The sequence below is a fragment of the Carettochelys insculpta genome, chromosome 5 (assembly GCF_033958435.1).
Source record: "Carettochelys insculpta isolate YL-2023 chromosome 5, ASM3395843v1, whole genome shotgun sequence".
Lineage (NCBI taxonomy): Eukaryota > Metazoa > Chordata > Testudines > Carettochelyidae > Carettochelys > Carettochelys insculpta.
The window spans coordinates 21753140-21776039 of NC_134141.1; the positions used below are offsets into that span (position 1 = coordinate 21753140).

Genomic DNA, 22900 nt, shown 5'->3' on the forward strand with positions numbered 1-22900 from the left:
TGTCCTTTGTGGGCTTTGGATCTGACTCTGGCTGAGCTCCTGAACTTTATGTACCACTGTATGACAACCCCACGTGGTGGCCAGGCTGCATTGTTACTCCACACTTGGCAAGAAAATAGGAAGGAAATTTGTAGTTTCTCTGTGTTTCTATTTGATCCTTTTAGCAGGGGACAAATATTTTATCCTCAGGTGGAAGGGATTACCGGGAATAATCTCTGAAAATGTTTTTGAAGATATTGGAGCAGCCAGCCTTGTGGACTAGTGGCTGCAAAATGCACTACACTTGCTACCTGAGACTGATGTTTTTGGACTAATACGCTGGACTTCTGTTTGGTTTAATATTTTTAATTTCAGACCCCTGACAGCCACACACAAAAAAGAGAAACACTTAAAAAAGGGAAAGAAAGTTGCGAACAACCTAGTTCTGATGTTAATTTCACTCTCTCTCCCTCTGACTTAGCATTTTTGCTAAAGTTATCGCACCAGGGTCCCATATATCATTGAAGAGCTGCAGTTCAATAGCCACTGCAAGTTGCTGATCAGTGTGCTACATCCCACTTTGTTACCTGTGAAATGTAAAGGCAATTCTGCACTGTGATTGTTTACTATTACTATGTTCAAAATGGTGAAAAGGAAGGCAGGTCTGGGCAAGTTGCCATTAGTAAAGTCAAGTTCTCATTTCATTTATAGCACTGTAAATCCAGAGTAACTTAATGGTTTTAAAGGGGTAGTTGAGTTCACTGAGTTTCTACAAATTGACACCAGCATAGCTGAGAACAAATGAGGACCACTTTAGGTGTGCAGACACTACAATAATACCTGCTGTTTTATTTTTCAGAAGACCAAGCGGCCATTAGGGATGTTTTCCCAGAGGAGTCTGACTCCATTCCAGAGTATACCGCTGAGGAAGAGCGAGAAGACAATAGATTATGGAGATCGGTAGTGATTGGAGAACAGGAGCAGAGGATTGATATGAAAGTCATTGAGCCTTACAAAAAGGTTATTTCCCATGGAGGTAGGGAACTCCTAATAGCATATGTAAAGTGATATGAAAAACCATGCTTCACTAGGCCATAGGAAAACAGAATTAATTCTTTTTCAGTCCCCTGGGATAAACAACACCTCACACTACAGTGTATATGGTAATACTGTGAGGGTTGTATTTGTCCCGGTTGAAGACCCAGGTGTAAAACCCCCATTTGGCAAAAGTCCACCTGGAAGGAGACTGTGATGGTGAAAAGCAGGTGTAAACTCCTGTCCATCAGAGAGTCAGCAGGCCACTAGCATAGACCCAAAAATTAGTGGCGTTGTTAGGCTATGTCTACACGTGCACGCTACATCGAAATAGCTTATTTTGATGTGGCGACATCGAAATAGTCTATTTCGATGAATAACGTCTATACATCCGCCAGGGCTGGCAACGTCGACATTCACCTTTGACATTGGGCAGCACCACATCGAAATAGGCGCTGCGAGGGAACGTCTACACGCCAAAGTAGCACACATCGAAATAAGGGTGCCAGGAACAGCTGCAGACAGGGTCACAGGGCAGACTCAACAGCAAACCGCTCCCTTAAAGGGCCCCTCCCAGACACACTTGCACTAAACAACACAAGATCCACAGAGCCGACAACTGGTTGCAGACCCTGTGCATGCAGCATGGATCCCCAGCTGCCGCAGCAGCAGCCAGAAGCCCTGGGCTAAGGGCTGCTGCACACGGTGACCATAGAGCCCCGCAGGGGCTGGAGAGAGAGCGTCTCTCAACCCCTCAGCTGATGGCCGCCATGGCAGACCCCGCTATTTCGATGTTGCGGGATGCGGATCATCTACACGTGCCCTACTTCAACGTTCAACTTCGAAGTAGGGCGCTATTCCCATCCCCTCATGGGGTTAGTGACTTCGACGTCTCGCCGCCTAATGTCGATTTCAACTTCGAAATAGCGCCCAACACGTGTAGCCGTGACGGGCGCTATTTCGAAGTTGGCGCCGCTACTTCGAAGTAGCGTGCACGTGTAGACGCGGCCTTAGAGTGATGATGGTGTGGCAGGACTAGCCATTATGATGCCCTGACTCATCAGGCCTCCTGAGCAGCCGTGGCAACCTGGGATGTTATAGGGTCCCCACTGGAACTTAAAGCTATTACCCTGAGGTGGAAAACCCATGGGAGAATAAGGCTATGTCTAGATTAAAGAGAATAGTGAGCAAATGATATGCAAATTGTGCAAAGCATTTGCATATCTCCTGCCAACAGTTCTGTCAAGAGAGGCTTTCCCAAATGTGCCCCATCTACACTGACACGTCCTTTCTTCCTTGTGGAACAAGGATGACTGGAATGTGGGCAGAAGGCTCCCGGGGCGACACATTTCAGGACACCTGTGGGCTCCCAACAGAAGCCTGCAGTCTAGATATAACCCATTTGTGTAGAAATACCATCTAACAGGTTCGTGACCTAAGGATGCAGGACATGCCACAGCAAACCCAATTTTTGTGCAGGATCCCAGCCACAACCTTCTGCCCAGGTTCCTTGCCAGGGTTGCCAGCTCTGCCCCTGGAGCTCTCTTCCTGGCCCCACATGCAGGGACTTGGCTGCCACTGGACTCATGCCTGGAGCATTCTTCTCAGCCTGACATGCTGGGCCCTGGCTGTGTTTTTGGCACCACACATGGAACTTCAGCCGCAGAACCTGTGCCCAGGGCTATGTTCCCAGCCCCAGGTGCGGGGCTCTGCATGCTGAGTCCTGGCTCCTGCTGGCCCTGTACCAGGTCTGCTCCTGGCCCTGCTCCTGGGGTTTCTGTTCATGGCACTGAAACTGGAGTACATACATGGGGTCCCAGCTACCTCCAGCTCTGCACCAGACACGCCGCTTCTGGCTTCATTTACAGGATCCCAGACTTGGCCCCCTTACATCAGTCCAGACCTTTCCCCACAAAACTCAGAGCCCTGCTTCTGTTTCCAGCTCTGGAGATGGGCAGGAGTAAGGGGGTCAGGGTGAGGTAAAAAGTTGGGGTGGGGACCACAGGCTATCAGCACCCCACTGCACTACCTACCCTCCTTACAGGGTGAATCTTTCTGGAGAAACAGAGTGAGAACTGGTGCAAGGAACTGTTGTTTTCTGTGCCAAGTGGGGATGAATTTAGCCCCCAGAGATTGGCAGTTCACTTGGACAGACTAGGTTACCTCCAGGGTCGCCAAGGGGGTCGGGGCAAAAGGGAAAGCTGACCCAGCACCTGTCACGCAGTTTAAAAGGGCCTGGGGCTCCCAGCTGACACTGGAGTTGCTTGATAGGACTGAAGGGATCTCGGAGGGGAAACTAGCCCCAATACCACCCCTTCTCCTGAGGCCTCACTCCTTTTGAGGGGCCAGAGCTTGCCCCCACCACCTTGCCTTGGGGCTTGGTAATTCTATCAGCAACCCTGGTTACCTCCAAAAATGGGGTGTGGGTTACACCTCTCAGCCGAAGCCCATGCTGTGCTGAATTATTTCTGGGAGGGGCAGTGGGCCCAGTTCTGTTTGAACATCTATGGGGATAAATCAGAAGTAATTCCAGTGAAGAAGATTGACTTCAGCCAATGTAAAACTGTGGTAAAAGTAAATCTGCATGATGCTTGATTCAACGTGGCAGCGGTAGATGTGAGACGACAGGTACTTTAAATAACTGAGCGTCTTGCACAGCAGCAAACGAATATGTATAAACTAATATAAATGCTTTCTTATCAGCATGATACTTACAGTATAAGGTTCTCTTTCAGTAAAAAGTGAATGCTTTGATTTTTCTACAGCAAGTTGTAAAGAAAAAATCTACCCTGTAGGTCTGCGCAGTAATAGTTTTGACTGCAAGAAGTGTGCTGTTCCATGGTTCATTTAACTACCTTTGTTCGGTAACCATTTTGCAGGTCAAGGGTGTACAGTTCCAAGTAGGAGGTGCAGTTAAAGGAAGAACTGCCTGAAAGGTCTGCAGTGTTTCCCTGGGGTTCTGCACCATATGTGCCCTTGATTCATTTGGAACACTGCTGAAAATATTTTCTGCCATTCATAAGCATCAGCAGTCAGCCTTCCACTGACAACCTAAGCCATCTTCTATCTTGTGTTCCTTGCATTCTTACTTGGAAATTAGTAGAAAATCCCTCAGATATAACAAGGAAATTAACCTTATTGAAGCTGTGTACTTGTAGTATTGGAGATGACAGGTGAGTGGTTCAACTTCTGTTGGGGAGAGAGAGAAGCTCTTGAGTTATACAGGCTCTACTTCAGGTTTGGCCACAGCTACCTCAATTCTGCTTTTCTCTAACAACCTAAAAACACTACTGGTCTTGATACTGTAGCTAAGCCCACCCCAAATTTATGGACCTGTTACCACAGATGAACATAATTTGTTGGGGAAAAGTCGACATGGTTCCTGTGAAAGGAAATCATGCCGTACTAATCTACAAAAGTTCATTGAGGGGGTCAGTAAGCATGTTAACAATGGGGATCAATGGATATAGTGTACTTAAATTTTCAGAAAGCCTTTGACAAGGTCCCTGGGCAAAGGCTCTTAAGTGAAATAAGTTGCCATGGGCTAAGAGGGAATGTCCTCTCTTGGACTGATAACTGTTCAAGACAGGAAACAAAGGGTAGGAATAAATGGTAAGTGTTTGCAATGGAGAGTGGTAACTAGTGGTGTCCCCAAAGGGTCCCTACCAATCCTATTCAACCTATATAAAAATGTTCTGGAGAAATGGGTAAAATGTGAAGTGGAAAAATTTGCAGATGATACTAAAGTGCTCAAGATAGTTTAAAAAAAAGGAAGACTCTGAAGAGCTTCAAAAAGATCTCACAAAACTAAGGCTGGAGGGGTATGTTAATATGGCACTTTGGGATATGCTAATGAGGCTCTGCCATGAATATGCAGTGCCTTATTAGCATAACGGCAGTTGCATGTGCTTTGAAACTGCCAGTTTCAAAAGGCCGCCATCCATGTAGCCGGGGAGGCCTTTCAAAATGGACCCCTGTTTCCCAAAACCAGGTGGGAATGAGGAGCTTTCGAAATCAGGGTCATTACGAAAGGCCCCTGGCTACACAGACAGTGTGTGTTTCGAAACTGGCAGTTTTGAAGCGCATGCGGCCACCATTATGCTAATGAGGCACTGCATAGTTATGGAAGCACCTCATTAGCATATCCCAAAGTGCCACATTACCTCAAAGGAGGAAGGGGACTTTGAAGTTGCCCCGGCACTTGGAAGTACCAGTGAGTGAGCCGCGGCTAGATGCGTGCCAGTACTTTGAAGTTTAAAACTTTGAAGTTGCCATTGGGGAGTGGGGGATTTGCTTAATGAAGTGCTGCCTATGCACAGCAGCACTTCATTAGTAAACTCCCAACATCCTAATTACCATCCTTCCTTTGAAGGAAGGTGATAATGTAGACAAGCCCAATGTGTAATAAAGTCCATAGAGCAGAGGTGGGGAACCTTTTTTTGGGTTGGGGCCACTGACCCACAGAAAAATCAGTTGGGAGCTTCTCCGCAGGGCCAGATTATCTCTTCTGGGGCCTGGGAATAGTAGGCTTTGTGGTGGCCCCTCAACTTTCGGGTGGGCCAAAAATGAGGGGGAGGAACAGAGTGGAGGTGCGGAGTCTGGGAAGAAGGTAGCATGCAGGAGCAGGGTGCAGGTAGGCAGACCTGGGTGAGAGATAGGGTTCAGGGTAGCAGACTGGGAGTGCAGGGCTTGGACAGCAGACTGGGTGCAAGAGAAGGCTGGAGGTGGGGGTCTGGGTCAGAGGGAGTATATGGGAGGGGGTTGGGGTGTCAGGCCTATGTGGGAGTGCAGGAGTCAGGTGGGGCACCTACCTGGCACAGGTGCTGTGGTGGGGCCATGCAGGTGGCTACATGCCTCCCTGTGCTGGTAGGCACCACCCCTTCTGCTGCTCCCATTGGCTGTGATTCCTGACCAATGGGAGCAACAGGGGTGGAGCCTACAATCCAGCACAGGGCACGGAGCTTCCCTGTGCTTCTGTTCACAGGGCAGAGCCACTTCTTCTGCCAGCCAGGCAGAACCCACAGGCCAAATGCAACTCTCAGCTTTCCTTGATCTGACCCATGAGGCTCGAGGCTTGACCCCCATCTCTCCTGCTAATGATAAGTCAGTAAAGTCATTTTAATATGTAAAAAACAGTTTTCAGTCTTAACCTAACAATTAAAACTTAGGAAGTTGATGGCAGCCTAGAATTATTTCATAAATACTCATGGATGGTATAATTAAAGAAGAAAAACAGGAAGCATTGCAATATCATTAGTTGTATTTATTTATATTTTAATGTATGTGCCTACAAATTGCTCTAGATTGGGGTGGGCAATAAAAAAGTGATGGCTCTGCAGGTTTCAGGCAAGCACAGCTCATGTTAGCTGTGGAGCACCATTTACAGCCAACGGGAGTGCCAGGAAGTGGTGCGGACTGAGAGGTGCAGGGAATTATAGAGGTGCAGGCCCACCAGGGACTAACCCTGGTGGACCAGATCTCGCCCATGGACTGATATGTGTCCACCCCTGCTCTAGATGCATCTACTAGAAAACCATTCATACATTCATTTATAAAGGGGGAGGGATAGCTCAGTAGCCTGTGTATAGGCCTGCTAAACCTAGGGTTGTGAGTTCAGCCCTTGAGGGGATCATTTAGGGGTCTAGGACAAATAGATTAGGAAAAGAAAATAAAAAAGAGTTCATGCTTGGTCCTCCCAAGAGAGCAGAGGACTGGTCTCAATGACCTTCCAAGGTCCCTTCCTGTTCTATGAAATGTATATTACCATATACTATTATTATCTTTCCAGATCATTGCCCTTCTATGTGTGTTTACAGCAGTTTCTATTAAAATGAAACTCAGCCAATGGTGTGATTTCAGTGAGAGAAAGAACAGGCCTTGGTCACACACTTGTACGTTATGATTCCTGTTAATTTAGCTTTTCAGCAGGAATCACCCTTTGTCCTGAACTCTGCCTTATCCTGTGATGGTTTGTAAACAGTTTTCTATTGGGGAATAAACCACTCAATTTGGTTTTATGTGTAAACTAATTAGGATTTAAAAATAAGTTCTCCAAGAGTGAAAGCCAAGTGGTCTAAACCATTCCCCACCATTTAGGTGTTCTGGGTCTGATTTTTCATGGCATTATACCAGATTTACATCAATGTAACTCTATAGAGCAAATGTAACAGAAACAATGGCTTATCTTCAATGACAAAAAGCCTGTTAGCATGCAGCTCTATAACAAGTGTGAATTGTCTCGTACTCGCTTGACACATGCTTTCAACTTTATTGTTCTGCCTGTTCTTGCATGAAAGAGCCAGTTAAATAATGGAACCTGGCAAGCTACCAGAAGCAGAAATGAGTATCTTCTGTGCTAGTAGTTTATGGTAATATTGTGTCCCACAGAAAGGGCCTTGCCTCACCTCTATCACTTATTTTGGAAATGGTGACCATTTTATTCCTGGTAATAACCTGTTAAACTGATCCCTTGTTTTGACTCTGCATTCTTCATTCTTTCCAGGCTGTCGTGTGCTAAGAGATAGTCAGCACCTTGTCTTTGACATAGCTGATAGTATTGGTTTTATCAACATTATGGCTATGTCTACACTAGCCAAAAACTTCAAAATTGCCATGCAAATGGCCATTTCAAAGTTTACTAATGAAGCACTGATATACATGTTCAGCACCTCATTAGTATGAGGGTGGCCGCGGCACTTCGAAATTGACGTGGCTCGCTGCCATGCGGCTCGTCCAGACGGGGCTCCTTTTCGAAAGGACCCCGGCCACTTCGAAGTCCCCTTATTCCTATGAGCAGATAGGAATAAGGGGACTTCAAAGTAGGTGGAGTCCTTTTGAAAAGGAGCCCTGTCTGGACGAGCCGCGCGGCGGCGAGCTGCGTCAATTTTGAAGTGCCGTGGCCGCCTGCATGCTAATGAGGCGCTGAATATGTATGTCAGTGCTTCATTAGTAAACTTCGAAATGGCCATTTGCATGGCCATTTCGAAGTTTTTGGCTAGTGTAGACATGGCCTATGTGTACGACATTTGACTACAAATGGGATCTGTTTTTTGGTCTGGCATCTTCTCATTTTTGAGACAGGGAAGTGTCACAATCACATTCCTTCCTATGCAAAGTTTTGTAAATAACCCCACAGGAAAATCTGAGGTGAAACTATTAAATATTCTAGCCCCTCCCCTGGAAAATGCATGATTTGCTTTCAAAACTATGGCAACTAGAAGGGAACAATTTAATTATCATAAAGGAAATATAAGAATTAGCAATGCACACCAACACTGTATTGACCAGCTTAGAAACACTGGGTGAAATTCTGAATCCACTGAAGTCAATGGTATTATAGTCTGTATTATCAGGTGTCAGCTCCTATAGTTGTGGATGTAGCAATGATGCAGTTTCATTGCACATGCTTGACAAAGTCCACCTCCATCAGAGTCCTTTGCATAGATATTCAAGAGCAGATGTGGGGCTGGTGGAGCTTGTCTGCTTAGACAGCAATAAAAGATACATGAAAAATAAATTCATCAGAGTTTAGATAGATGCACCACTTTATTGATTCACTGGCCATGTGCTGGAGAGGGATGATGGTGTTCAAAATGTGAGTGGTGGAGAATGGATAGTAGCTACAGCTCTACAGCCTAGGAGGAGAGAGCATCCTTCCATACCAGCCCCTGGGAAAATTCCTCAATTCTTATCTATGCACGTAGGGAAAATGTCAGCTGCACTTTATTTTCCTGGGTTTATGTGGAACTGCAAGAGAAGGCCTTAGCAGAGCTATACGAACACCTGCCACTGTGTCCTGTTGATGCCTAGCTTCTGGGGCAGTTGAAAGGATTGGTGCTTGATTTCACTATATTAGTTGTATAGAAAATTCCTGGAGATTTCCTAATTTATATAAGCAAGGAAATCCCATTTCAAAGAAAAGGAGCAAAATACTGCCTTCCTCCTTAGCATATCCCATTATATAAAACACCTGGGCTACGTCTACCCTTACGAAAAACTTGGAAATGGCCATGCTAATGGCCAAATCGAAGAATACCAATGAGGCACTGAAATGAATATTCAGTGCCTCATTAGCATGCCACCGGCAATGGCACTTCAAAAGTGCTGCATTTTGCTCGCATGTGGCTCATCTACACGGGGGCCCTTTTCGAAAGGACCCTGCAAACATCAAAATCAGCTGGTAGGAATAAGGCAATTTTGATGTTTGCAGGGGCCTTTCAAAAAGGGCCCCTGTGTAGGTGAGCCGCGTGCGAGCAAAATGTGGCACTTTTGAAGTGTCGCAGCCGGCGGCATGCTAATGAGGCACTGAATAGTCATTTGAACACCTTATTAGTATTCTTCGATTTGGCCATTAGCATTAGTGCTGGTACTTCAAAGTGCCCACGGCTAGACTGCTTGCTGGCACTTTGAAGTTAGCAACTTCGAAGTTCACGAGACAAGAATTATGCTAATGAGGTGCTGCATATGTAGCTCAGCGCCTCATTGCTATCCACCACTCGGGCTCCTTTACATGTCCCCTTTGAAGGAGGGAGCCAGTGTAGATGAGTCCTCTCTGTATTAGTGACTGGTGTTTTTTGTAATGTAAAGATAACTACATTTTTTGTCCTTTATTTGAGATCCTTGAAGGAGAAGTGGTGTATGGTAGCCCCACCACCATCTTGGACACACACACCTTGCTGGGAGAGGACACCTTTGTCTGTGCCCTTTTTTGACTGAGACTTGGTGGAGATTAATCTTCAGAAATCCCTTTTGCCTCTTTTTCCGCTCCATGGAGGTTAAAAACTTTGCTCCCTTGAGGAGTGGTCAACTTGAAATACCCACCTAGCAGCAGATTTCCTTGAAACAAGGTTAAAAACACTGAGAAAAGCGAATTAATACATTAGAAGCAGTTTGCCTACTAAAAGTATTGTCTGCATTCCTTATTAGTAGATAACTTGAGAAATGCATTTTCATCTTAATTATAGAAAAAAACTCCATGTCTAAAAATCAGCAGTGGCTTTCTGGATCAGCCTGTTAGCTTGTGTTGCTGCACAGGCAGAATTCCTCTTTTGCTCCTACACCCAGCTTGTTATCAAGTGTTCATTACTAGAATCAGGATAGAAATGGTTTTGCATGATCCCTGTCTGGGGTAAAGTTCACTCAGGGTTACCAGACTCACCTCTCCCACACAAATAAATTTCTCCAGCCTTCTTGTCTCCAAGCTGATGTATCAAAAGCTCTGATGATTTCAATTTCTTTAATAATAGCAATCAGTATTTGTCCTGAGTTATTGTTCCCCTCAGTGGGTGCCAATTCATGCCCTCCATCTCCATCTCAAGTCTCTATCTCTGCTGGAAGCAGAGTTGGCTGGGATATTAAAATCTGGGTGTTTAAAAGAAAAGGACTTACTTGCTCCCTACTAAGTTTAAAAATTATATTAAAAATCACCATATTCCAAGCCTGCCATAATGATTTTCTTTTTAAGATTATCTTGGTAAAAGCCCTTTACTGAGAGACAAATGCCTTTTTGTTTGTTCCACAGGATACTATGGTGATGGTCTAAATGCCATCATTGTGTTTGCTGCATGTTTCCTGCCAGACAGCAGTCAACCTGATTACAGTTATGTCATGGAAAATCTTTTCCTGTGAGTGATGTGCGAACAATGTGCCAGTCTTTGGGGTTAAGACGTATAATTACGTACTGATAGATAACCTATCTTTAATTAAGAGATCATTTAGAGTATTAAAGGGGGTGACTTGAATGGGAGGGGGCAAAATTCTCTTAGATACAATGTTTAGTGAAGCAGTTTTTTCAGACCAAACAAAAATTAAGGAATATTTGTCAGGAGAATATCCAAGTGTAATTATTGTCCAACTGACAAGGATTAATAGCTTTACACTCCTTGGCTCTGAGATCATTAAACCACTTCACAAGTAAGTGCCAGTACTATATGTCTGGAACAACAGCCTTCTCTGTCTTTAACCTCTATTCATTTTTCACCGCTGATATTATTTGTATTGCATAGCACCGAAGAGGCCCAGTCATGGACCAGGGCCCCACTGTCCTCGGTGCTGCATATTCACAGCACAAAAAGACAGTCACACAGGAGCACCATTTCAGATTACGGGGGGACTTAAATCATGATTCCAGGGGCTACTTAGACATCCCAAAATGCTTGGGGATTTTTTGTAGCTAAAGGAGGGGGCACAATTCAAAAAACAACTCCAGGTGGGAGGGGGCACAACTCAGGAAATTTGAAAATGATCAGTGTGCAAGGTGGGAATAGCTACAGGCTGCATATCAGGAGGGTTGGAGCTCAAGGTGCACGGAGGGGCTGTGTCCAAAGGAGTCCTGCTGCTTCAGGAACAGCAATGTGATCAGTCCCTAGTTGTCACAGTGAGGACAGATCCACAGGGCAGGAGCTGGGGTGAGTGGTGTGCTCTGCCCATCTGGGCACATGGTGTGCAGGAGGAAGAGGACTCCCCAGAATCAGCCTGTGGCCAGCTCTGCACATCAGATCAGGAGGCAGTTTCTCTGCACCTATCCCAAGTGGTGTGGCCAGTGGTGGCTCCATGGTGGGGAATGAAGTGCAGCAAAGTAGGGTAGGAGGGGGCAAGATCTTTCCTCCTGCTGGAAACTTCACCTAAATGTGGTGTAAAACTCAGGGAAGGGGACAGGTACCTCCTCCGCATACCTTCCCAAACTGTACCCCTGAAGTCACTGCTCCCAGGAGTTTAGAACCCGAACCCAACTCCAGCTGCTTCTGAGTCAGTCACTGGCAATGATCATTGAAGAAGGATGTGCCAATTTGACAGAATGAGCCAACTTTGTTTTAATTTTTCACAGCAAAGGAAGCTCCTAATGGCATCTTGCTCTAGCAGCAAATAGATGGAGAAGACAACAGCTACCCTGAGCTGTCTCCTGTCTTTGCTGCTTAAGTCCTAATCTGCACAACCCTCCAAGCTCTCAGATGTCTGCTTAAACGTAAAGTTCTTATGAGCTAGCACTATCCAAAAGCCAGCGCAAGCCTGGCCTTGCACAGGCTGCTGTGTAAGGAAATGGGAAGCCTGACAGGTAGAGCACAGCTCGTTGCAGTCCCACCCTTTGAGTCACAAATGGTGGGTTCATGCCTCATGTGATGTTCCAGTGGCAATTCAAATGGGTCCAGGACTCCAGACGCTGACACAGTGGCAGCCAGACGCTCCAGGACCCTTTGAATCTCTGGGCCTCAGTGCAACTGCTTCTCTTTCCCCTCGCCAGGCGGGAGGCCTGGCACATTTGTAGGAAAGATTGTCTCCATTCAGGATAAAATATGGCCCATACAATATAAGACTTAATGGAGGATCCTATCTGAAGCATACCCTAATAAAGTAACCAAATCACAAGTGTGCTGCTGCACCCTCTGGCTTGATGCGGTTCCATTACATACAGTATTTACCATTAGCATAGACTGTATATTGGTCCCTAATACATCAAGCTGTGCATATATATGTGCATAAGCTCTTCCTAGTTAATCTATGAGGAATCTCAGGGTTTGGTGTAAACCTCCCCACTCCCTCCACCATTTTGTTATCTAGCGCTTCTTGACCTTAAACAAAATACTTTCCATAGATACTCCTGCAACTGCAATGTTACACTTCCATGATGTCAGCTCCATATCAGTGATTTTTCAGTCCAACACTAGCAGTTGTACACCTAGTTGTTTACATGTTTTACCTGGTATAGTTACAGTGCCCTGTGGGCCACCAAAGCTTTCTGTCATCAATTTGTTACCTTGACTAATCCTGTTGGATAATGCAAGTCTGAACACAGATCCAAGCCCCAGGAGACAGCAGCTGCTGATGCCTCTTCCTGGGATACTGCAGATCCAGACTGAAGTGCCAGCTGTCTCACTGGCACCTGCTTATTCCTCAGCAAGTTAGAGGCAAAAACTTAACAAAGTTCCACCCAAGAACCAGTTCACAACCTGCTAAAATTATTTGCTGAAGCCTGAAGAGAGTTTTTGTTTTCAAATGAAAATAGAGACTTGCAGAAGAACCTCTGCAATCATTAGGAACTTTCTCCTTTCACCCATGATTTATTTTATTTAAAAACCCACACAACAACAAAATGTTTGTTCTCATGAGGTAAATGATGATCCAGGCATCACAGGGGAGAGTCTTTTTCTGCTAAAGTGGCAATTGCTGTAATTCAGCAAGGTTGTTGACCTCATTAGTATTCACATATGGAAATACAGGAGAAAGTCTTGCCACTTCAGGAATTACTAGGTGAAATTGTATGGTTTGTGTTAGCAGACCGCCAGCTTAGATGATCATACTGATTATCATTAGTTACCATCTGCCCATTATACACATTAAAGGACTTGCTCCCTTTTCTATGGTCCCAGTCCTGCAAAGATTTGCACACATGCTTAACTTTACTCATTGTGAACAGTCCCACTGAGTCATTGCGATGAGAAGGTAGTTTTAAATTCCATAAGATTGCTCACAGTGCATAAAGTATGTATGTAGGTATATAAGTCTGTGCAGGATCAAGGCTTAGGAAGACGACAAATGCAAAAGGAAAGAGAGACAATAAAAATGTTGTCAATCAGTAGCAAAGTGTGAAACTACTCTGGATAGTTCCATGCATTTAATGTAATCAGTTTATCCTTAGAAATATGTAAAATGCGATTACAAGAAATTCCAGGAGGTGAGAAATGAGTGTCATATTCTTGTTTGAAAGAATAATATTTTAAGAAAGGATTTAAACAATGAGAGTAGACTGTGGTATGCTCAAAAACAACGATGTGGCCCTTTAAGTACATAGGTAAAATTGGATCTTGCATTGAGGTCTTGCGGTGTGTAGGTTACCAAGGCATGTATCTGTGAGGTTCCCCAACTATTTTGATACAGTCACAGGTTCCACAGATTTTGGAAGGGGTATTAAACTTCATACTTCAGGATACAAACATATTTCTAACTATTGCAGAGCTGGACGAGACCAGGGCCATGTGGAGGAAGAGGCGATCATTTGCTTCTGTGTAGACAAGACCAGAACTGAAATTGTCCTGTTAGTGGCTACTCTCATTGTGGTGATTCTGGCCAGACTGCATTTCTCTCATATTATTATTGCAGGTGTGGGAGTTCATAGTAGCATTGTGTCTGCCTCAGAGATTTTTATGTTAAAAAAATACCCTGTGCTAAGTACAAAGGGATATTCTATTCTCTCAACAGAGGCAGGTAAATTCACACTGCCTGCTAGTTAGCTGGGTTAATAGTTATGTACCTCAAAAGCTTAGTAATAATATCCCTTAGTTACAGACTTAGGTAACCTATATACCACAAGACAATGTAAAATCCAATGTTACCTATGTATTTAATCACAGAAGCTTAGGTTGGAAGAGACCTCAGGAGGTCATCTAGTCCAACCCCCTGCTCAAAGCAGGGCCAACATCACTCATCACTGTTTTGAGAACCTCAGAATCTACTCTCCTCCTCTAAATCCTTTTTTAACATACTGTTCTTCCAAACAAGAACCTGTTGTCTACCTAAGCCTTGATCCTGCAAAAAGTGTTCCTTTGTTTTCAGTCTTATTTCCTCTAGCATATGTGCCAGTACTGATGATGAAGCTAAGTTTCTGTTAGTCTGCACTGGTTGGATCTCAGCACCACTTTGATTTAATTATCATGGTCTCCTTGTTGACTATGTTGGCTTAGTGTGCTAAAATTGTGGTGGGGAACCCAATTTCAATGATGAAAGCATTCCAGACTCACTTTTTGAAAGGAAGTTTTCCTATGAAAGCTACTTTTTTCTGAATTGGATGATATGTTTATAGCTTTTCAGGATAAACTGCCACAAAGTAGTCAGTTGTCCATGTCTGCTCTAAATTTAAAGCAAAATGAAAAACTGTTTAATTTTAAATGTGCATGTAATTAATGAATGTATGCCTAATTATCTGGTTTTGATTAGGGATAAATGGCTTAAGTAAAATTAGATTTCTCACTCATGGGCTTTTATTCTTCAATCAGATATGTAATAAGTACTTTAGAGCTGATGGTAGCTGAAGACTATATGATTGTCTACTTAAATGGAGCTACACCAAGGAGAAAGATGCCTGGATTTGGCTGGATGAAAAAGTGTTACCAGATGATTGATCGACGGTGAGCACTGTACATCTTCCTCCTTGACCATGCTCTGTATTTCAGATGCCACCCTTTGGCACCCTTTCTCATTATTGAGACTTCTTTTGTAGTATTGATTGCACATAGTCTTTGTATGTGACATTTTTATTTTTAAGAAGTTGAAGCATTTTTATTTCCAACTTAGGTTAAGGAAGAATTTGAAATCATTTATAATCGTTCACCCTTCTTGGTTTATCAGAACTATTCTAGCAGTGACGCGACCTTTTATAAGGTATGTACTACACATCAGGTTTATTTTCACTCAGTGGTCCTCAAAACGTAGAACCACATGAGTGGTCAGAAATTACTTCAGCCCAGGACTTGCTTGTTCCTGATGATCTTACACAGACCGCAGGTCCCTGCAGGTCACTTTCCAGCTTATGAAAAACTGTGTATGTATTCAGATATTTGCACTCACCCAGATGACTTGTCTAATTCATGTGTGCAAAAACATAATACGCATACAAAATGGGAGTAGTCAATTGCATATTAGGGGCATCTTGGAACACCTGTGCACAAAACCCAAGTAGGTGTTTTATTGAAATTTCTTATTAAGAAAACTCCTGATTCGGATTATTTATTTATTGCCCAGCTGTCAAGCTCCTGATTAGTGCTTAAAGAAAAACCAGAGAACAATGACTGAAGAGCACATCCAGCCTGATGATGAAAATGAAAAGAGACCTTTAGCTTCAGTTTCTTTGAAAATGCCATCAAATGTCATTAGAAATGGATGGATTTGTCCATCTGTCCTTCTGCTCCTCTAAATTCCAACTCTCCGTCCACTCAGGAATAAAAACATTTATCAAACCATAAACCTACAACACTTACAGACAACACAATTTAATCTTAAAATTAACTCCTTGTGGTTATAAATTTCAAACATACTTTCAGTTTGCACCATCATATCTGAGGCTATGATTAGATTGTGAGTGCTATTTCGGGATACCTCTGTATCCCAAAATAGCAGTGCTGCAGCTTTTCCTCACACTCGAAATAGTGCTGCTATTTCAAGCCTGCTATTTCGGTTCCGCTACCTCTCGTTGTGAGAGGGGTAATGGAACTTCTGAAATAGGCCCTTATTTCAGATACCATCCTGATAAAAGGCTGTTTCTATCTCAGCAGCTGTAGACTACAAAAAGGATGTTGCCTGTTATGATCTAGGACCTTAAGTTCAATTTTATCTCCAGTGTATCTCCATCTTTATTATTTTAATTTCTTCCATTGGGTCTATTAGAATTTAGTCAATAAAAGACTGCTTATGATTGCAACATGAACTTAGTTGGACACAACTTTATTCCTGTGTTTTGGCGAAAAAGCCAGAGTCACTTTAAAGAGCTACACCAGGAATATACATTTCTCCTCATCCTTTGGAAACCAAAAAATTCAGGTTAAACAAGTCCAAATGCTAGATTATAAATTTATTGTCTGCATAAATGGCTGACATGCCACTACACAGTCAGTTTTTTTAAAACAGTAAGCAGTCGTTTAGTTGAGCACAGGCCCATGTAAACAGGAGAAATACCCTTTTCACACTTTGAGCCTAAACTGAGAATAAAATGAGCATGCCCATCCATCAGGACAAAAATGAAAGTTATAATGCATGTTTCCTGATAGGAGGGCACCCTCCAGATGTAAATGCAACAAATTCCAGTACTTATCTAGTTACCATGTGCGCCCCCACCAACCAAGAATCACAATGATTTTAAAGGTAGAACGTAATCTGGTAATCCCTCAGTGAGCACTCACAATACAAAGAAACGCTCCATCCCCTGCTTCCACAGAGATGTGCTGTTAGAGGGGAAAGAGCTCATTCCTCTTGTATTTTAACACATCTCAAAATGTAAACCTAATTGCACAGTCTAATCCATGTTCATCTCTAATACCCTCTCCAGCACTGGGTGAGATTCACCCCCATTCAGAGGGACAGTAATGAAAAAAAAAAAGGACTGATGCCTGATGCTTTAGTCCCTGGATCGGGGGTTTTGTACATCACTTCTTTGGTATATTAATGGTCAAAAGAATATTGTGACCAAGTTATAGAGAGAACTTTGATTTTTTTTTTATTTTTTTATTCTTGAAAATGTAGCATACTCCACATCTTTTTTCAGAGGGGTGGTTGTATTGGTCTGTAGCTTCACAAACGACAAGCGGACCTGTAGCACTTTAAAGACTAATACGTTTATTTATTAGGTAAGGGGTGTTTGTGAATAAGACCCACTTCTTCAGATTTTTCCTACATTTTCTTTATGTGTAAGATTGTGAAGGGGGCAAATGAACCAGTCTGTGGATTTCTGTGTTTCAGTTCAAAATTCAGCAGCAAGATCCAGTATGTTGGTACTTTGGCAGAACTCAGTGAGCTGATTCCAATGGAATATGTACACATACCAGAGAGTATTGTCAAGTAAGTGAATCGTACTAAGGAAAAAAAATGTACCAACATCCAAACAAGGTATTTGCCAGCCAGAATTGTAACCAGATTTTGCTTCTAAATCTGGTTTTATGTTGAGTGACCTAATTATTTATGATGTTTGAAAGGATAACATTCAAAAATCTATATGGGAGTTAATAATACTTAATGAAGTTAAAAGTTTTCTAAGAGTCAGGCACTACTTTCAGCTACATGAGTGGGAGCCAGTCAGTTCTAATGTTGCCTGGCTCCACAAAAACACCATCCTAATATGTTGAAGCACTAACCATTCCGTCAATTAAAAAAAAAAAGAAAGGAGTTATTATCTAGTAAGGGACAAACTCTTCATTCACTAATCATGACCTGAAGGCAGGATAGGAAGGCTCAGTTTATTCATGAGTATTGCACATTTTGAATGGTTGCGCTGCAGCAAAGTCTTACTATGCTTTTGTCTTTAATCTGGGTCTGACATACAGACAGGCCCGCTGACCGAGGAGGTGGAAGAGAGGCAAAGGGGCCAATTGCTCTATGCCCAGCATTTCAAAGGTGGCTGGACTCCAGGCCCCTTCGAAATGCCGTGGTTGTGCTGTGCTGCTGCTCCACCCACAGCTCTGGAGGGGCACGAGGGGCAAGGCTCATTGCCCTAAGCCCCTCCCCTTTGGCCCTTGGACATGCCCCTTTTGGGTCTCTCCTTCCCACTTTGCCCCCAGGCCTGTAGTGGCTGTCAGCCCCAGTACACATAGAAGAAAACTACAGTGCATGGTACAGATAATGTAACTTTGCAACAATGATCCGTAAGGACACTATGATTGGCTTCCAAGTTTTTTATTTTTGCAAATAAGAGCCTCTCCCTCATTTTCAGCTCTGCAGTAGATGGCAATCTGAGATGAGTATCCATGTTGTCCTGTATCTCGCAAGCTGTCTGAGATGCATACAAACATGCCTCAGTCTGCATGATAGCTTTAACAAATATCTTTCTATTGCATTCGTAAAACATATGGATGCAGGGGGGCAGGAAATGGGATGTTTTGAGACATGCAAGCTCCTCAGATTCAAGAGCTCTGGAGCGCATAATGACACTGGCAGAGACAGTTCAGAGCCATTAAGGAAGGGCATGCTGGGTAATGAAACGTTGCACAGATAGCGCATATTTCATTGTTTGTGCACCTACTTTGCTAACACGGTAAACGCATTGATGAGGAGTGGTTGTAGTCATTGGCTGGGGGTTTGTTCAAGTAAAAAAAAGCTGAAATGGATTGATAGTCCAGAAACGTCAGGGTGGTTAAAGACTGGAATAAATTGCCAAGGGAGGCTGTGGAATATCCATTGCTGGATATTTAAGAGCAGGCTAGACAGACATCTATCAGGGATGGTCTAGATGGTGTTTGGTCCTGCCATGAGGGCGGGGGACTGGACTTGATGACCTCTTGAGGTCCCTTCCACTTCTAGTGGTCTATGATTCTAAGTGCAAATGCTCTCTACAAATTTTTGCCTTCCTTCCTTTCTCCCTCCTACATCCTTGATCCTTCTTTAGGTCATTATTTCCCCCCATCCAGTTACCACCGTCTCTTTTGCCACCCTCACACCCTTCTGTACGCATTTCTGTACCCGCACAAGGGGTGTGAATCTGAGGAGCCAAGAGATGTGCCTTGCATCTAGAGTGGGAAGGCATACAGTGCTGTTCGCAGGATGAAGGGCAGCAGTGTGCTCCAATGAGCCTCTTCACTGCCATGAGGAACCCTGCTCTGATTAGAAGAATTACTGTAAAGGGGCATGCAGCAGTTAGCATTCTGTAGGGTGGAGTTTGCCCCTTAGCCAATAGCAAGTCTGTTGGACATATGGAAAAATTATGGATTCTTGCCAGTTTTTCTTCCCCCTTGCTTTGTTTTTAATCATGAGTTTTTTTGAATAGATTAGGTTTGCGCTGGAGTTTGGTTTTGTTTTCATTGAGGACAACAGTGAAATAAAGTTTGTTCATTTTCCTACTTACATAACATTTGAATTCATAGATTTTCCCCCTTCATTCACTTTTGTCTTGTAAGGTATGATGAAGAGAAGTGGTTTAAGAGAAGAATGAGGTAAAACTCTTGCTCTGCAGCTCATGCTACTGTCCGCAATGGACTGAACACATGCAAACCAGCCTTTCACATATAGGTGACCTCAACAGCTAACTGAGAGAGGTCTCCCGTTCATTTGCTTCTATGTAATTTCCTGTTTTACTTCATGCTTCAAGCTGTTGAGATCAGCCTTCTTTGCAATTAAAACTGACTAACCTGGAAAAATCCTTGACTTGGCTGAGGCTGCAGCTAATTTAATTGTATCTGATAGAGCGATTCAGTTTCAGCTTGGTAGAGCAAGCATGCTTTAAATCCCTGCTACTTTTACGTGTCTGCCTCCAGGTGAACTCCACAAGGCATTAGAGTAAAGGTGGACAAAGGCTGAACGGGAAGAAATGAAGCAATACTGAACAGAAGACTTTAGAAACAGTGCAGAAAATAGAGTGAATATTTTAGGAGCATGTACCTTATTTGTTCTTTGCTCTGCTTTTGCTCTGCTTCTCTCTTATGCTCTGCTTGCTTCTTCTTTGTTTCTTCTCTACACCTGTAACTTTTACTCATGCAGACTGGATGAAGAACTGAGGGAAGCATCAGAAACAGCTAAGTAAGACAGTTTTCAGCTAGCTACTGGCATTATATTCACTTGGTTTACAGGAATGGATTGGATATTATGTTTTCCTCTTCCACTGGCTCATCAGTGCTTAATCTGTGCCAGGGTGAAGCCCAGACACCTCTAGGCTTGGCACTCCATAGCCCCAACACCACTGGGCTTGCTGCGTCACTTACGAGTGTAAAACAATTGCCTGAGCCCCAGCCCCAAATTGCTTGACTCCTGGCACCTCTTCCATTACAAATTAAGCACTGCAGATCATAATCTGAATTACTGTATAATGATGCCACATTCTCCTCACTCACAAAGCTTTTGCTATTGACTTCAGTGAGTGCCTGATTAGCAGGGACCCTAACATTCTTTAATAACCCCCTCAAAAATTTTTAATAAAAACCTCATAAAAATCTGTGTTATTCCACAATTAAAATGAATTGCTGAAGTTTAGTTTCCTCTGCCACAATACTGACAGATATCAGTTGGACACTGTTTATCTAATCCAGTTGGGACCAGTGCAAACCCCAGGTAGCTGGACTCTGTCAGCAGTGGTTTGTTAATATGGAGAGCCAGATATTGGTGGCTCAGAATATTGGGCTTCTACTCTATAGGATTTTAGTTTTTCACAACATGTAAAAAACTAAAGATTCTCCATAAAAAAATGTAAATTGTACAGTTTTTCCATGGCAAACTGTTTTCAAGGATCCCTGCTGATCAGTCCCATTGAGTAGTTACTTAAACACTCCACCTACCCTGCTCATTAGATGACTTACTCCATTTAATATCATCCAGTGTGGACACTTCTCAAAAACAAAAATTTACACTGATTTACTCAGTTAAAGTGGGCTTTGATGTAGCCAAAGTGCCAGCTGGGTTGACTGACATTCAACCAGTACACAGTAAATGAGTGTTCCAGTGCGGATCAGACCCTATATCGTTCTGGTTCCCATGCCTTTGCTTTCGCCCTACAACACATTCATAAAATATGGACAAACACAGTAGAAATGGCTACAGACACACAACACTGCACTTTCATCAAGGTATGAGTGACGAGCAGAGAACCTCTGATACCTAAACCTTTTGAAATTTGGCTTGTTCCAGATTTTAGCTGGGATAAAGCAACGAACCTTGAATTAACTGCATGAGCTTTAGCCAGCAAGGCCTTAACATGCAATCTGGGTTTTCCATTTCAGATTTAAATTTAAAAATAGCTCAACACTGCCACTTTTGAATTAGTAAAAAATTATCAATGACATTAATTCAAATTGCCTTTGACTGTGTTATTCTAGTGCTGCACGAAAAGGGAGATTTTTAGTTTATTCTGTTTTGTAGAGTATATTTTTTTCCTGTTCACATTACTCTTAAGGTCTCTGAAGAAGGGAGTTATATCTGCAGGTCCTATCTGATGTCATTTACTACTGTTTTTGAAGATTTTCTTAAGTCGGCCCCTTTTGGTTTATGCAGTTTCCTTTTTTCACCCATGGAGCTTTGTGTCTGTTGTATTTGCTCCGGATGCCTCTTCATTTGTGGTCAGGCATTTCCGTACAATTTTGAAATGTCAGCCTTTATAGCCAGTAAAGAGAAGAGCAACATATAAAATCAAATACTTGTAACCACACACACCCCTCTTAGTCCTACAGAAATGTGACTGGCTCACCGACGTTCCCCAAAACTCACATTTAAGTCTCCTTTGGAAACACCAAATATATCTGGCATTTATATGCATGTGACATCAGGCATTTACCCAGACACTCCAAAATAGGGATGAAAGTGAGGTGTGGAACCGCAACTGTTCTATTCAAAACAACCTTTTGCATTTGTGCCAAATATGTATGTATTGCATGGGAGAAAACCACTGTCTTTTTAATAACCTCCTCTGTGTAGGTTGCAGATTATAGCACAGCAAACAGAGGGCAGCATGGAGAAGCACATAGGGACATTATTGTTAGGAATACAGTGAGGTGCACATGGGTAGTATATGTCAAATCCATAGTCCAGTATAATGTAAGGAAATAGCTATTAAAAAGGCTCCCCTGAGGCTAATCAGCATCACATCAGACACACTGAACTGTTACACTCATGTTAACATTGTTTAGTGTTTCTATCCAGTCACCAGTACTTACTTCTGTTAGTTACATCCAAAAATACAATTTCGTATTTTCTAAGAGAGAAATGTTTACAGCTGCCTGTTTTCTCTTGAACCCAGAACTAGCTGCCTCTCAAATGAGCCGGAAATGACTTCTATGGAACAGGAGTAAGAATTCACAACTGATGACAGTTATTGTAATGTTATATTATGACCATAATGTTTGACTCTGAGGGCTGGGTAAACTCCATGTACAGCTTCTGCAAAAACAAATGCTTTTCAATTTTCTTTTCAAGAGCCTAATCCAGGATTTACAAACAGAAAAACAGTGTTTCCTTGCTGCATTCAAGATGACTGAATTGTACATGTTTATCATGCAGTGGTGTTCAATATAGTCTAGCTGCTTTCTGAACAGAGGCACACAGAGTCCTTGTCCCATACGGTGGGCTTAAGGGCTGGTTAGGTATAAAGTAAGCAGGGTGATGACGGACACACCTCATTAGTTATATTTGCTTTACAGTGTCACATTCCAAGCTTCTGCTTCAAGGCTCATTGACATAAATGGGAGTCTATCCTTGACTTGAATGAGCT

General features: G+C 43.2%; 1 protein-coding gene across 1 annotated transcript in view; it reads left to right on the top strand.

Moving 5' to 3' along the window:
* Nucleotides 1-22900, top strand: part of PRUNE2 (prune homolog 2 with BCH domain) — a 207672-nt gene that overhangs the window by 180028 nt on the left and 4744 nt on the right. The window contains exons 12-19 of the mRNA XM_074994743.1: nt 839-1015; nt 10535-10637; nt 15003-15134; nt 15301-15387; nt 17458-17556; nt 19605-19640; nt 20185-20223; nt 22430-22477. Coding sequence (XP_074850844.1) covers nt 839-1015; nt 10535-10637; nt 15003-15134; nt 15301-15387; nt 17458-17556; nt 19605-19640; nt 20185-20223; nt 22430-22477 — 721 coding nt within the window. The remainder of the gene's footprint in view (nt 1-838; nt 1016-10534; nt 10638-15002; nt 15135-15300; nt 15388-17457; nt 17557-19604; nt 19641-20184; nt 20224-22429; nt 22478-22900) is intronic.